This window comes from Rana temporaria, chromosome 1 (assembly GCF_905171775.1).
Source record: "Rana temporaria chromosome 1, aRanTem1.1, whole genome shotgun sequence".
Lineage (NCBI taxonomy): Eukaryota > Metazoa > Chordata > Amphibia > Anura > Ranidae > Rana > Rana temporaria.
Window position 1 is genome coordinate 212,043,828 of NC_053489.1, and position 15,778 is coordinate 212,059,605.

The 15,778-nt window shown below is 42.6% G+C and overlaps 1 protein-coding gene across 1 annotated transcript in view; it reads left to right on the plus strand.

Annotated features, from left to right (window-relative positions):
• LOC120942624 (solute carrier family 2, facilitated glucose transporter member 11-like) overlaps positions 1–11,129 on the plus strand; it is a 43,617-nt gene extending 32,488 nt beyond the window's left edge. Inside the window, exon 12 of the mRNA XM_040355608.1 lies at positions 10,771–11,129. Within this exon, the coding sequence (XP_040211542.1) occupies positions 10,771–10,968 (198 nt within the window). The 3' untranslated portion in view covers positions 10,969–11,129. The remainder of the gene's footprint in view (positions 1–10,770) is intronic.
• The last annotated feature ends 4,649 nt before the right edge of the window (positions 11,130–15,778 follow it).

A 15,778-nucleotide genomic window follows, 5' to 3' on the forward strand; every position in this document is an offset into this window, starting at 1 on the left:
AACTTTCTAGATATTAGACAGAGGTCCTCCAAACGATCTCCTTAGCTGCCCAAACTACTGTGCCTCTAGATCAGTGGTGTCAAACTGGCGGCCCTCCAGCTGTTCCAAAACTACATCATGCCTCTGCCTGTGAGAGTCATGCTTGTAACTGTTAGGCCCCATACTCACGACCAAACATGTTTGCTGAAACTGGCCCGCGGACCAGTTTCAGCATACATGTTTGGTCGTGTGTAGTTACGAGCGTACAGAATTTCACCGTACATTTGCCCGCCGGGCCGTTTTTCAGCAGACATTTATTTCCAAACTTGTTTTAAAACCGTCCGCTCAAATCCTGTCCGAACGTACATGTTTGGTGGTGAGTACACAAAACCAACGTACAAAAACCCCGCGCATGCTCAGACTAAATGAGGCCACGGGAGCGCTCGTTCAGGTAAAACTCACGTTTCTTTGGGATATGGCACATTCGTCAATAGAAAGATTAATTCTAGCAATAGAACACTGAAGCAAAACACACAATAACCAATGCTTGATGCCGTCGTTTTATTCATTCTTCTCTTGCTATAACTAATCAGTTATTTAGCTCATGTTATTTCAACTGAGTTGTTCCATACTGAAAAGTGACATTTGTTAGCTGTGATGTAGTAAGATTTTTGCAAACTTTTATTGGCCCGACGTATCATATTTTTAGTGGTCCTCCACATTTCAAATTTTTTGCTTTTAATGTTTAATGGTTATCTTTCCCACTTTCTTTAGGTGTTTATAGTTATGTCACCATTTAGAATATTTTAATAGGAAATAGTTTTGATTTAGCTTTTGTTTGTATATTTAACATGATTTTTTTGAAGGTTGTTTAAATTGTCTACCATGTTGGCACACCAAATGACCCCCCCCCCCACATGAGTTAGTGAATAGTTTAGATTAAACATTTTATTTGTTTGTAATGTTTGATGCCTAAAATAATACCCACAGTATTACAAACAATAGGCACGTTTTTCAAATCAACAAAAAGGCTTTTATTTGAGCAAATTATAAAAAGGATCAAAAACAGAATGGCAGCACTTGAACAGCTAGCAACATACATGCAAACTTGCATTTCAAACATGGTGAAGGATAAACTAGCCAACCTCAGGAAGCACACAAAATAAAATCTGAAGCAGCAGCACATAACCAAAGGAACCCAAGCTGTGGTAGTCCAAACAAGATGCCATTTGTGGGGGATCAAATGGAAGGCAGGGCATCAACGTCTCCTCTTCCTTGCAACCTTCCTTCCAGGCTGCCTTCCAGCGGGTCTTCCCTGGGCCCTTGCAGGTGGGGATGATGTGGCAGCAGGAGTATGATGTTCAGCAAGCCGGGCCGGGTCACATAGCCCAGTGTCTGGGGTCAGCAGCTCCCTCTGCATCCACCAAAGGGCCTGGTTGATGATGCCCTTGGCCAATTGCCTCTGCTCCTCCGTGCCTTTATTGAGGTCATGTGCCACGGAGGCACTGTAGGCCTCAGTGGGGTTGAGGGGGGCCCTCATGATGGCACTCGCCTCCTGAATCATTTTCAGGCTGGCTTCCTCCACTGCCCCCAATTTCTTCTTACGGCCTGGTGGCCTAATATAAAGGGGAGGAGCCTGGCTGGTGGTGCTTGTCCTGGGGAGCTGCTGAACGCCACTGGGCCCGGCCTCCTCCTGGCTGCCACTGACCCCTTCGTCCTGGCTGACAGTGAGGAGAGGATCTGCCACCTCCTGGCTGGTCTCTTCTTCCTGTGTAAAAAAAAGGGACATGTTGTAATATATTTAGGAATATACTCACTCACATTTTCATGCTTGAATCTTATTTTTTGCCTTGAATTTAAACTTGAAAACAGACTCACCCTCTGACCCCTGCAGTTGTCATCCCTGACACCTATTTGTTTGCCCACGATTTTAGATTTTTACTTCCCAGCTTGTATTTTATTAACCAATATCAAGTCAAGAATCAAACAATAATTAATATTATTACATAAATAGTTATGAAACTACTATACCTCATCATCGTAGAGGCGCAGATCTGCCTCTCTGTCAGCCAGGCCCTCTTCATCCGACTCTGCAGGGCTGTGGTGATCTGGGGAAGTCCCGCTGGGAGGTAGCGTGGAGGAAAGGTTGGGATTCAGACTTGACATTGATGCCCTGCCTTCCAGTTGATCCCGCAAAAATGACATCTGGTTGTAATACCACAGCTTGGGTTCCTTTGGTGGTCTTGCTGCTGCTCCAGATCTTAGCTGCTTTTGGTGAGCTTTGTACGCTCTCCTATATGTGCCCCTGAGGTTGGCAAGTTTATCCTTCACCATGTTGGCACTGCATTCTGGCACCCATGTCCTCATGTATGCTGCTAGCTGTTCAAGTGCTGCCGCTCGTACGTCCTTGTTATGATAATGGTCCTGCTTTGAATCCCACAGGATGGGCATTTCCCTGAATTTATCCAGCAAATGCTGGATAATGTCTTGGCTCTGCAGGAGATCCATTAGGAAATTAGGTTTTTTTTTTTTTTTTTCTAGATTGAAAAAATAAAAAGAAACCAAAAACACAATTACAAAAAGCCTCAGCATTTACATTGATAGAATATGTTGTTTAAAAAGTAGTACCTATATAGAAATACAAACACAGTGTCTCTTGTTTAGAAAATGCTGGCCAGCTCTGCCCCATTGGTTGGTTTTAGATAACATTTTTTTTATACATGCCGCCCCTTTGGTTACATTGCAGGAAATAATATAAATCTACAACCATACACAATTATTACAAATGACAGCATTCATCAAGCCACTATTGCATGTGTAGATATCCTGCCCCTCAGCATTGATTACATGAAAGAAACTTCCTAATGACCTCTGTCCAACCAACACAGAACAATACTTGGCCTGATCTGAATACACCCTACATAATTGATAATGAGTCACAGCATTTTTGATCTCTCTATTTTGTGATGTCTACAAAAGCATTTGGGTATGAAAATCACATTCTGGTATCCAAGAGACATAATAGCTTAATAAAACTGTGCAACCAACAGACCAAACCCCCATCCCATTGCTCTACATTTTAGAGCCCGCTGCTGATCCCATGTTTAAATTTCTTACCTGCCTCTCTCACAATCCTCGTTTCTTCCGCTCGCTGAATTAACACGTAACCTACGTAATCACGTCAAGCGCCTTTTATACACTCCGCGTATGTATGAAACGCCGCCCTCGTCACCTTTGCCATGCCCCTAATCAATTGAAAAAGTAAATATGGCGTTAACTGTGTAGGTTCTGGAATCGCGCGAATATTCTCCGCGTAACGTACGTCAATACGTTGTTGGCATTCGCGACACTCCGCATATGCAATAATCCCCGCCCTCATCTCCGCCCCTGACGGGACATTTCCTCGTTTCCACGCCCCTAATCTCTGTGGGAAGGAAAGATGGCGATGTCACACGAGCGGGCACGGAGCTCTCATGGCGCAAGTGAAGGGACAGAGGCTGGACCGTCCCGATCCAGGCCTAAAAGATATAAAGCCACTAATATGGCGTTCGAAGAAATGGTGGAGTTGGTTTACATCATGAGGAGGAAGGATTATGATGGTGAATGTGGGCCCTACAAAACACCGAACCGTAGGAAGTCACACATAATGGACAAGGTGGCAAGGAGAATGAGGAGAATGTTTGGTGTCACCAGGTCAAAGGAGCAACTACGGAAGCGTTGGTCCGATTTAAAATTGAGGGAGCCACATCACATGAAGAAGATACTAAAAATTCTGCGTAAAAGTAAGTCCATATTATTTAAGGGGGGGGGGGAAATGTCTGCAATAATGTGTTGACATGTATTTTTTCACATCTGCCTCCTTGGCCTGCTTGTACTTTTGAACACGTGTAGATACTGTATTGTGTTTATGTCAAATAACAACCTTAAACAAATTTTGTGAAATAGTAAACACGCGTAATATGACATTGTTTAGCAAAAATGTGACGTTACTCCAGGAACAACACACCTGGACATGGCTGACTGGCCCCAAACTTGGTTTTCCAACATTGTTGACTAGCAAAATCACAGAAATTAAATTGAGTGAATGTGACAGGCAAACAAGATTCATTCTCCAAAATGCAAATAAAGCTGATGTTTTAACATCTTGAAATGCAAAGCACCTGTGTCTCAAAAATCTAAGTATATTTATTTGGAGGGTCGACGAGAATTAATGTTTTGGGGTGACATCCATTTGTGTCACTTCTTTGCAAAAAAGGGGCAGGATCAGAGCTTGGCCTAGAACTACGCCAAAAATGGAGGATTGCTGAAAGAATAAACAACCAAAAATCATCATAAATGTATCGTCTATGCAATGTGTGCGATTTATGATATCCAATATCTGTGTGCTGATGAGTATACCTTTTGTTTTTTATTATTTCTTATAGGGGAAAGAAGACGCCAGCAATTGGAGGAGGCAGAGAGGGCCAGACACCCGGAAAATCAAACACCTCCACATGTTGAGCAGGAGGAGGCTGGGGAAGGAAGAGAGGAGGATGTGGAAGGAGAAGAGGATGTGGAAGGAGAAGAGGATGTGGAAGGAGAAGAGGATGTGGAAGGAGAAGAGGATGTGGAAGGAGAAGAGGATGTGGAAGGAGAAGAGGATGTGGAAGGAGAAGAGGAAGGAAGAAAGGAGGAAGGAAGAGAGGAGGAAGAAGTTATTTTGGACTTAGAATTTATATCAGATGAAGGGCAAGTGGCGGAAGAACAATTTGGCGAATTGCAAGAAGGTGGATTGATGGATGAAGGAGGAGTCGAAGATGATGGGGAGGTGGTGGAAGAAGGAGGAGTGATAGAAGATGATGGGGAGGTGGTGGAAGAAGGAGGAGTGATAGAAGATGAAGAAATTGGGGATGTGGAAATTATCAGGCCATCAGGTCAGTGTCACCCCTATATTAATAGGGCCAAACATATGCAGATAGGCTGGAAATTATTTACATATTTTGAATGCCAATTTGTTTCTTTTTAGGGGATGAAGATGGAGTAGCACATTTTTCACGTGCAAGTGCTTCTATCATTATACAGCAACTAATGGAGTGCAGCACGGAAATGGACATTATGCAGGAAAGGATGCTAGTCATGGAGCAGAATGTGCGAAATGTCATTTCAGAGTGTAGCACGGAAATGGAGAACATGCGACAAAGGATGCTAGTCATCAACCAAAATTACAAAAATATCATGGACATGATGGGCCGTGTCAAAGACTGAACCACAGAAGCCCATCCCCCGCCCATCCCCCGCCCACAAAACCCTTTTTAATTTTTGTACTTTATAATACGCCAAAATTTCTAAATGCACACACAGTGTGCCAATATGTGCTAGCTGCCATCACAGACTATCTATTGTCTGTGCTTTGTGGGTACAAACCCCTCCTCGATCCTCAAGTAGTTGAGAGGAAGGGTTTGCTCCCACAAAACACAGACATTGATCACCCATGATGTCAGATAGCACATGTGGCCATTTGTCTGTTTAACCAATGACATTTGGCGAGTTTGCACTGAATGTGTGCATTTAGAAATTTTGGCGTGTTCCAGTGTGAAAGCACACCATCCATATGACTGACTGCTGTTATTTTTTTTAATTTTTGTTTGGTGTTGATCTTTTTTGGTTTGTAAATGTTTCCAGTTTCAGATCACAAAACGAACAATAAATCTCACCTAAAGAAAGAAGTTAACTAATTTTGGTCAAAAATTCAAAAATTTTTGTGTTGTGTTAAAATCTTGTTGAAAAAATTAGACACAAACAAATGACAAGCCCAAAAATTCTTGCGTATAGTTTCAGTGAAATTATTCTTACATTGTGTTTCGATCATTATTATTGATAATCACTGTCAATAAAGACAAAAAAATAAATAATTAAAAGCCAATATTTTGTCTCAAGAATTTGCAGGCAATGTTTTCTGCCTAAAAATACACATTTCTTGTTAAAAAATGAATAAAATAAAAAAAAAAATATGAGACATCAAAAGCAGAAAAATGAGTGGCTTCTTATTTCTAGACTGAATACCCAGTTTGTAGATGAGTGAATAATGTGCAAATGTGGTTAGTTAATACATCTGAGTAAGTAAATTTGGCACTAGAAGTGCACGATTTTTGGAGATAACCTGGAAGACAGAAAAATAGAGAAAAAGCAGTAATGACAAACAACTGTATAAAGTCCAATGGTCTAATTATTTATTAGTTGTGAGAATATTCCTTTCTTTGGGGGCCGAATTAGAAAGAAATATGATCTGGCATAGCAATGGCCCCCCGACCCATGAAGTACTCAACATATTTGTCGCGTACCTCACGAGCAGATTGGGGGGCCAAGCCAGCGCGACCAGTGTCCAGGCCAGGAATGTTCTCTGAGGGTAGTCCTGCCTCAGAGCCCATGGAGGCTAGGTACGTCTGGGAGTGCCTGCGTAGAAAATTGTGCAAAATGCAGCAGGCAAATATAATGGTGTTCAATTTATATTCCGCCAAATGTATCGATGTCAGGAACAGGCGGAACCGGTTGCTGAGGATCCCAAAGGCATTCTCGACTACCCTCCGAGCCCTGGACAACCGAAAATTAAACACACTCCTCTCTAAGGTGAGGGTCCTCTGGGGAAAAGGCCGCATTAGGTGAGGTCCAAGGCCGAAAGCCTCGTCCGCTAGGAACACAAACGGAAGTCCTTCCACATTATCTTCATCTGGTGGCAATGCCAGACCACCAGTTTGGAGACGATCATAGAAATCAGTCCGTGCGAACACTCCCCCATCTGACATCCGGCCGTTCTTCCCCACGTCCACATATAGAAACTCATACTGTGCCGACACCACCGCCATCAACACGATACTATGATAACCCTTGTAATTATAATAGTAGGACCCCGAGTGGGGTGGGGGCACTATGCGGACGTGTTTCCCATCTATTGCTCCACCGCAGTTAGGAAAATCCCACCGCTCGGCAAATTGGGAAGCCACAGACTGCCATTCCTGTGGTGTGGAGGGTAGCTGTGGGGACAAACAAAAAAAGAGATTTAGTACTTTGGCACATAAACATTGCAAACATAATCCTACAAGCATCCTTGTGCAACTTTACATTTTTAAAATAGCATTTGCAAATTATGAAGGGAGAATTTCGGGGCACAAATATATAGGCCCACTTAATTAATAAGAGACTCCACAGCCCTCTGATGGGGACAAAAACACTTTGAAGGGGGGGTGGGGGGTGTTAAAACTGTTTTTAGAAAAAAAAAAAATAAAGTGGCATGGTGGGGGTTGGCCCGAAGATAGCATGCTGGACAGGTTAATATTGGGTAAGATCAAAATATGCAGGTAGGCCAAAATAAAAAGAACATGTAAAAGCTGATATCAACATGCATAGTGAGAAAAGGGAACGTTAGTTAAACACACAGCATATCTGGGAAATAAAATAAAAAGTTAGTTTGCCACATTATTAAAGACACATTGTGAGGTTAAAATGAGGAAACTTACCTTCATATACTCCTCGTGCATAACTTTAATGATGGCAGCACACGTGTCCGGTATGATGACCCCAAGCGCCTGCGGAGAGATGCCTGTCGAGAACTTGAGGTCCTGCAGGCTCCTCCCAGTCGCCAGGTACCGCAACGTGGCAATAAGCCTCTGCTCGGCCGTGATGGCTTGGCGCATCACAGTGTCCTGCCTCGTGATATAGGGGGACAGAAGATCCAGCAGACTGTTGAATACGGGGTCCGTCATGCGGAGAAAATTCCTATAGTCATTAGGATTATTCTCCTGGAGTTCCCTAAGCAGAGGCATATGTGAGAACTGGTCACGCTGGCGCAACCAATTCTTGGTCCAGAAACGCCTCCGCCCCCTGTTTCTGGCCAAAGTACTGGAATAATGAACATATCCAGCAGCCATCCCATAAACAGCACCAACTCGCGAAAATTGACGCTGCTGCTCCATCATGGCTTCAAACCGGCCGGCTGGTCAGTCAAGAACACACTCCAACAGAAAGCACAATCAAATCCAGCGGTACCTGCAAAGAACGCACGACACACAGATACGAACGCACAGTACGAATCTGCTAAGCAGAACGAACTGCACGCCTGTACCCGAATGCCAACTACGTACCCACAAGCACACGCACTGAACGAGAAAATACTACCTGCTAAAGCCTGGAGACCGAGAAGCGCGAATCAGCTCTAACCAAACCTTCACTAACACGAGCAAAGCCGTAACTAGCAAAAGCGGAACAGAGGGCGTCGCCATTGACTTTGGCCTTTCCCTTTATAGTGACGTCAAACGTGGATTACGTGCACGCGTTCAGGTCCGCAGGGAAATATCGTCCGCTGGTGTGTACAAGCCAGCGGGCCAAATGAAAAAACAGCCTTGTACGCCGGAAACAGCCCGTCGGACATTTCGAACGGACATGTTTGCTCGTGAGTACTCGGCCTTAGCCTTGCAATGCCTCATGGGACTTGTAGTTTTGCAACATCTGGAGGGCCGCCAGTTTGACACCCCTGCTCTAGATCCTCCGATATGTCTGCTGGGAGTGTTGGATGCTGAACTGTATCAACCAGGAGACTTTAGTATCTTGCTAGGAAACTGGATGTAACTAGGATATTGGATGTTCTCTAACTCTCCGACACGAAACCAATAAATAGAATATGTTAATCCCTTGCTGCTTAGAGAACAACTCACTTATCGCCACTGCAATGCACTTCGTAAATTCAAAGTGGTATGGCAGGGCTGGTTAGAAATACCAGGCTTGGCCCCACCGCAATTGGTTATCGATAGGCTCCTTCAAATGTAAATGTTATTAGATTTTCTTAGGGTATATTTCTTGACATGTTTTTTATTTTGTGCTGGCTGTAAGACCTACTGCATTACAACCTTTAGCTGTATTTTACCAATAGCGGAGGTAATGTTAATAGGTTTGATGTTAATAGGTTTGGTTTTTACTAGTATTGATATAATAGTATGCGTCTTCTTGTGCAGAACAGATTTTCCATTCTGTTCTGTGTCATTTGTACTTACTGGCCCAGATTCTCGTAGATGGGCGCAAAAATGTGCGGGCGTAACGTATCTCATTTACGTTACGCCGCCGCAAGTTTTTCAGGCAAGTGCTTTATTCTCAAAGCACTTGCCTGTAAAGTTGCGGCGGCGTAAATCACCTGGCGGAATTCAAATTTGGCGGGTAGGGGGCGTGTTTCATTTAAATGAACCGCGTCCCCGCGCCGAACGAACTGCGCATGCGCCGTCCCTAAAATTTCCCAACGTGCATTGCTCTAAATGACGTCGCAAGGACGTCATTGGTTTTGATGTGGACGTAAATTATGTCCAGCACCATTTACGGACGACTTACGCAAACAACGTAATTTTTGTCATTTTCGACGCAGGAACGACAGCCATACTTAACATTGGCTGCGTCTCATATAGCAGGGGCAACTTTACACCGGGAAAAACCTAACGTAAACGTCGTAACTTTACTGCGTCGGCCGCGCGTACGTTCGGGAATTCGCGTATCTAGCTAATTTGCATACTCAACGGGGAAAACGACGAAAGCACCACCTAGTGGGGAAAAAAAAATTTAAGTTACAATCCGACGGTGTAAGAGACTTACGCGTGTCGGATCAAATGGATATCTATGCGTAACTGATTCTAAGAATCAGTCGCATAGATACGACGGCCCAGATTAGGACTTACGACTGCGTACATGGTGCTGCACCGTCGTAAGCCCTTTGAGAATCTGGGCCACTGTGTATTAACAGTGTATGTTATGTGACATCTCAATTTTGTTTATTATTTGTTTGTATTTTTGAGATCTTATGCTGTTAATTCTGCTCTTTGCTATCAATAAAAAGAGTTTGGATAAAAATAAAAAAAAAGATAAGATTTCTGGCTTTATAGTGTACTTCTGGCTCTATATATTATTAGTAGGTAAGGTAAACTATTCCACACAAACTTTTTTTGATGCCTCTACAAATGATGTCTAAAATTACCAGTTGTTATATTCCAACCATATACAATACTTGAGTGAAAATAACGTATCGGCCCTTCCATTGAAGATTTCAGAATCAAGTAAAAATGTGTATAAATAGAGTGGACGTAATGAAAATGAGTGACAATTTAGTGGGAGCTGATTTAGAGAAGAGCTACGGAAAACAATATTTCTCATAAAAAATGTCAAAACAGCAATTTTAAGCTTTAGAAAGCCTATTGAACTGCTGTCGGAATGATTTCCATTATATAACTATGGAAATAGATTTTTCTTCAAAATATTTATACAGCCAACTAGTGGTAATGCCCATTTATATCAGAGAGTATGCTAAGATTATTAGCAGATAAAGGGACATTCGGACATTCTAGTGATGCCCATGAGGAGTGCGCACTACAGGACCAATGCCGGTTGGTGGCGATACACAGTACTGACGTGTCCCAGGACAAAAAGCTTGCCACTGCAATGCACTTCGTAAACTTGAGGTGGTATAGCAGGGCTGGTTAGAAATACCAGGTGGCGGTATACAGTACTGACGTTTGCAACGACAAAAATAATCCTATCGGTTATAAGAAGAAAAAGATCAACAAATTATTTTTGTACTTGCTCAAAGATTTTCTTAGCCTGAAAATGAAAATGAATGCAGCCGCCACACACAAGGACTGGTAAGCTGCAATATATTACATTTTTGCTTCAGTCTACATATGCTTGAGTAGAATGCATTTGTCACCTGTATATTATGGGTGTGGATTGTACAGGATTTTCTGTCCATAGCAATCATTCATTTGCTTCTCATTCTTCCTCCAGGCTACAATGGAGCAGTATTGTTTCCTTACGTTCCTTGTCATCATAGTCATCTGTGGGGTGTTTCTATACTTTTACCTACCAGAAACAAAAGGAAAATCATCACTTGAGATAAAAGAAGACTTCAACAAATACAACTTCAAAAACCAGCCTAGAACAGAACGCACCCCTGAGATTTTTGTGATATCTACCAGACTCTAGCTTCAAAAAGCTTCAAACAACTGTACTACAAACCGTTTTTGGTCAAGACTTTTTGATCCTTATAAAGAGATGCCAAGCAGTACTTTGAGTTTTTGTTGTTCACACAATTGTGTGATAAGTACCGCAATCATTGGGCCAGATTCACAAAAGAGATACAACGGCGTATCTCCTGATACGCCGTCGTATCTCTGAGTTACGCATAGATAGCCCTAAGGTCCGACAGGTGTAATTGACTTACACCGTCGGATCTTAGGCTGCAATTCTAGGCCGGCCGCTAGGTGGCGATTCCATTGCGGTCGGCGTAGAATATGCAAATGACTAGTAACGCCGATTCACGAACGTCCGCTTTGCCCGTCGCTCTAAATTTACGTAGTTTCCGTAGAGATACGCGGCGTAAAACTAAGGGTGCCCTCTAGGTGGCCTAGCCAATGTTAAGTATGGCCGTCGTTCCCGCGTCGAAATTTTAAATTTCACGTCGTTTGCGTAAGTAATCCGTGAATGGCGCTGGACGCCATTTACGTTAACGTCGAAACCAATGACGTCCTTGCGACGTCATTTAGCGCAATGCACGTCGGGCAATTTTTGGGACGGAGCATGCGCAGTATGTTCGGCGCGGGAACGCGCCTAATTTAAATGGTCCCCGCCCCATTTGAATTAGGCGGGCTTGCGCCGAGCGGATTTACGCTACGCTGCCGCAAGTTTACAGGTAAGTGCTTTGTGAATCAGGCACTTATGCTGTAAACTTGTGGCGGTGTAACGTAAATGGGATACGTTACGCCGCCGCAGCGTAACGCATTTGTATGTGAATCTGGCCCCTTCTGTTTTATATACTAGATCTAGAATTTTATTTGTGCTTATTTGCATTGCTATTGGAAAGAAAAAATATTCCAGGCCTATACCAATATTTTTTATTTTATTTTTTTCAATACTTTATTTTTGCAAAAGAACGCACGGTAAATACAGAGATCACACTCAGGTTTTGGATTCCAAAAACTTAAAGAACATCAAAGGACGGTCCAGTTCACAAAAATTGTTACACTTGTAGTCTTGCCCATTTGACTAAAATGCGGACTGCGAACACCAATATTTATTAATCAATGGCGTGAGCTCATTTTAACCGTTTAAACGGCAGAAAGCATAGGACACATGCTTAAAATGAAACGATTAAAGAGCTATTGCCAAACATCTATAACTTTAGTACTGTTTTATTAAAGCGGAGGTTCAACCTAAAAAACAACTTTCTACCATGCCATCCAGCATACTAGCGTCAGCTACAGTATGCATTTATTTTATTTTTTTGCGCTGTACTCACAGTTTAATCCATTAGTTTTGTTTCAGACTCCCGCGGGGAAAGGCGTTCCTATGAAGAGGGGAACATGATTGACGGCCGGCTATGGCGCGTCACGTGTCCCGAAAATAGCCGGAGTAGAACTCGGCTCTTCACGGCGCTATACGGCGCCTGCGCACAGACTAGGAGCTGACTGCGCAGAAGCGGTAAAGAGCCCAGTCCTATTTCGGCTATTTTCGGAACGCGTGACGGGCCATAGCCGGCCGTCAATCATGTTCCCCTCTTCATAGGAACGCCTACGCGGGAGTCTGAAACTAAACTAATGGATTAAACTGTGAGTACAGCGAAAAAAATAAAAAATAAAGGCATACTGTAGCTGACGCTAGTATGCTGGATGGCATGGTAGACAAAGAATTTTTTTTTTTTAGGGTGAACCCCCGCTTTAAATATATTTGTGAATGTTATTCACTTAAACACCATTTAACATCTTATCAAGGATCTAATAAAGGTCAAGTCCTACATGAGTCTTTATGACATAAGCTATAACAACATAACCACATCACATTATTATTTGGTTTTCGAAAAAAAAAAGGAAATCACTTCTTGCCATCAATTTAAAAAGCAAAAATAACAAAAAAAAGATCATATATAGTCACAGACTACAAGGGACATTTTTAGTGTTTCATGCTATGAAAGACTGTAGAGTGCTCATTATTTTCAACCAGATACACCCTATCTGCTTGACTTGCAATAAAAGAAAAAGAAAATATTTTATTTGGCTGACTCTATATACATACAGTATATTATTGAAGCAAAATTTAACTCCCCAGGAGCCTCATGCCATAACATTTTATTATGTACAGCATATTGGAACATTATGACAGACTTACCTGTCAAAGGATGCCCTCCAGCTCTGTGCTGTCAGCACTCTGTGGTCACACACGCTGCCATCTTCTCCAGATCTTCATTCTGGATTTGGTCTGTTCGCATGGGAGCCACATTATCATTGCAGAAAGAGGTACCGTAAATTTATGCTGAGCTGCGCATGCATGGTTCGGTGCATATTAACGCTAACAGGGAGGGAGAAGTATTTATGACAGAAGAGACCAATAGGGTCTCTTATGACATACAGTATAAACCCTACTGGTCAGCATTTTTTTTATTATTATTCCAATTTAAGCTATACATAAAAACAAGAGGGCAGATCCACAGACAGAGTACGCCGACGTATCTACTGATACGCCGGCGTACTTTCAAATTATCCGCGTTGTATCTTTAGTTTGAATCCTCAAACCAAGATACAACGGCATCTGGGTTTGATCCGACAGGCGTACGGCTTCGTACGCCTTCGGATCGTAGATGCAATACTTCGGCGTCCGCTGGGTGGAGTTTGCGTCGTTTTCCGCGTCGGGTATGCAAATTAGCTATTTCCGACGATCCACGAACGTACGCGCGGCCATCGGATTCTCTTATGTCGTCTCTAGACGGCTTTTTCCGGCGTATAGTTAAAGCTGGTGTTTTGCGGCGTATAGTTAGATTTGCCATGTTAAGTATGGCCGTCGTTCCCGCGTCGAAATTTGAATTTTTTCTTTTTTTTGCGTAAGTCGTCCGTGAATCGGGATGGACGTAAGTCACGTCTAAGTTTAAAAAATTACGTCCTTGCGACGTCATTTCGCGCAATGCACGGCGGGAAATATAGAAACGGAGCATGCGCAGTTCATTCGGCGCGGGGACGCGCTTCATTTAAATGAAACACGCCCTCTAATCGCCGATTTGAATTACGCGCCGTTACGCTGCCAGAGATAGACTACGCCGCCGTAACTTTCGACGCGCAATCTTTCAGGATTCGAAACTAAGCCGGGAAAGTTACGGCGGTGTAGCGTATCTCTGATACGCTGCGTGGGTGCAGATCTCTGTGGATCTGCCCCATGGATTTTTAAAGGGTTAGTTCACCTTTACAGAAAAAATGTAAAGGTGAACTAATACAATTTACCTTCCCCATCCCTTTTCCTGCTGTACTTATCTCCAGTGTTGCAGAGCTGTCAGCACCCCTACAGCCTCTCCAGTGGTTCGGGGATTTCAAATTCACACTCTTCTCCCTCTTGTCTGTCAGTGCTTCCAGTAAGAATCAGATGGATTCTGACTGGTCAGTGCCATCAATGTGACGGCACTGACCAATTATTTATTTTGCCATCTGTCGCCCATTGGGGAGACTTCACTTCTTGTCCTATAGCCACAGCAGAAAGTTTTAGGATATCCTTTCAAAGTAAGGGAATTCCTGTTTATCATTGGGTCACTAGAACTATGTGTCCCCATTGGAAGATCTCCCCTCTATTACTGTTCTGAGGACAACCCAAAATGTAAGTTTTCTTTCACACTCAGAGATACTAGTAAACAGGACAAATAGAGAGGGTGTATTTGCCCAGTGGGTGCACAGACAATAATAAAAACCTTACTGGTGTTCTAATCCCTCTCCACTCTATCCAAAAGATTAAAAAAAAAAACTTTGGTTATAGTTTAATCAGGGTCCTCTTTAACGCAGGGCAAAGGGGGAAGCTGCCCCCTGGGCCCAGTTATTGTTGTGGAGCCCAAAGGAGCTGCCCCTTGAGCCTACATTACTTGAAAATAGATGATAAGTGAATTTGGGAGGGCCAAAGAAAATGTTTGCCCAGGGTCCAATCAATATTAAAGATGGCCCTGACTTTGTGTGTTTTTATGCAAGTTTAATCCAGAGCAAATAAGCATTAGGTGCTGGAAATTTTAAGGTGTATATATATATTTTACACTTTTCCATTTGTTCTATTTATTTGTTTATGTGTGAAAAATATTTCCCCATCCCCTCCCATAATTTAGTTCTCCAGACTTTCTTTTGATGGAGTTAAATTTTCATGGAAATCGACAGATTAGACTAAGCTGTTATAACAAGTGGTTAAAATTAACATTACAGGCTTGGTTACTGTATCCCTGTTTCCTTTGTGAAGACTGTGGTGAAGAATTTGTTCAAAATCTTTGCCTTCTCTCTGTCCTTTATATCCAAATTCTCTTCTTGTCATCCTTTATGGGGTCAATATGTTCTGGCCTCACTTTCTTACTGTTTATATACTTAAAGAATTTCTTGATATTTTTTTTTCTATGTTCTATCTTAGCCGCCCTGATTGCACTCTTACATTTCTTATTGCATTCTTTGTAAAGTTGGAATGCTGACAACTGTGGATATAGAATTGGGTATATGGGAATGTACAATATTTTTTATTTTATTTATTTTTATGGTTGAAATAGATGGACTCTGGCTTTTCTTTTGCTTTTCTATGCATTTTTACAATAGAGTTTAGCCACCCATGATTTTTTTTAGCTCTTTTAAACTAATTTCCCATTGAAATGCATTGGCCAATACCTTTATTTAGTATGTTTTCTATATCTGTGATTTATACTGATGTAGCGATACCCCCGCAGGAGCCGCTGGTTGTTGTTGGGATCGGCGTATTAAGTTACCTCAGTGTTGTCTAGGGGTGTCTAGGGGTG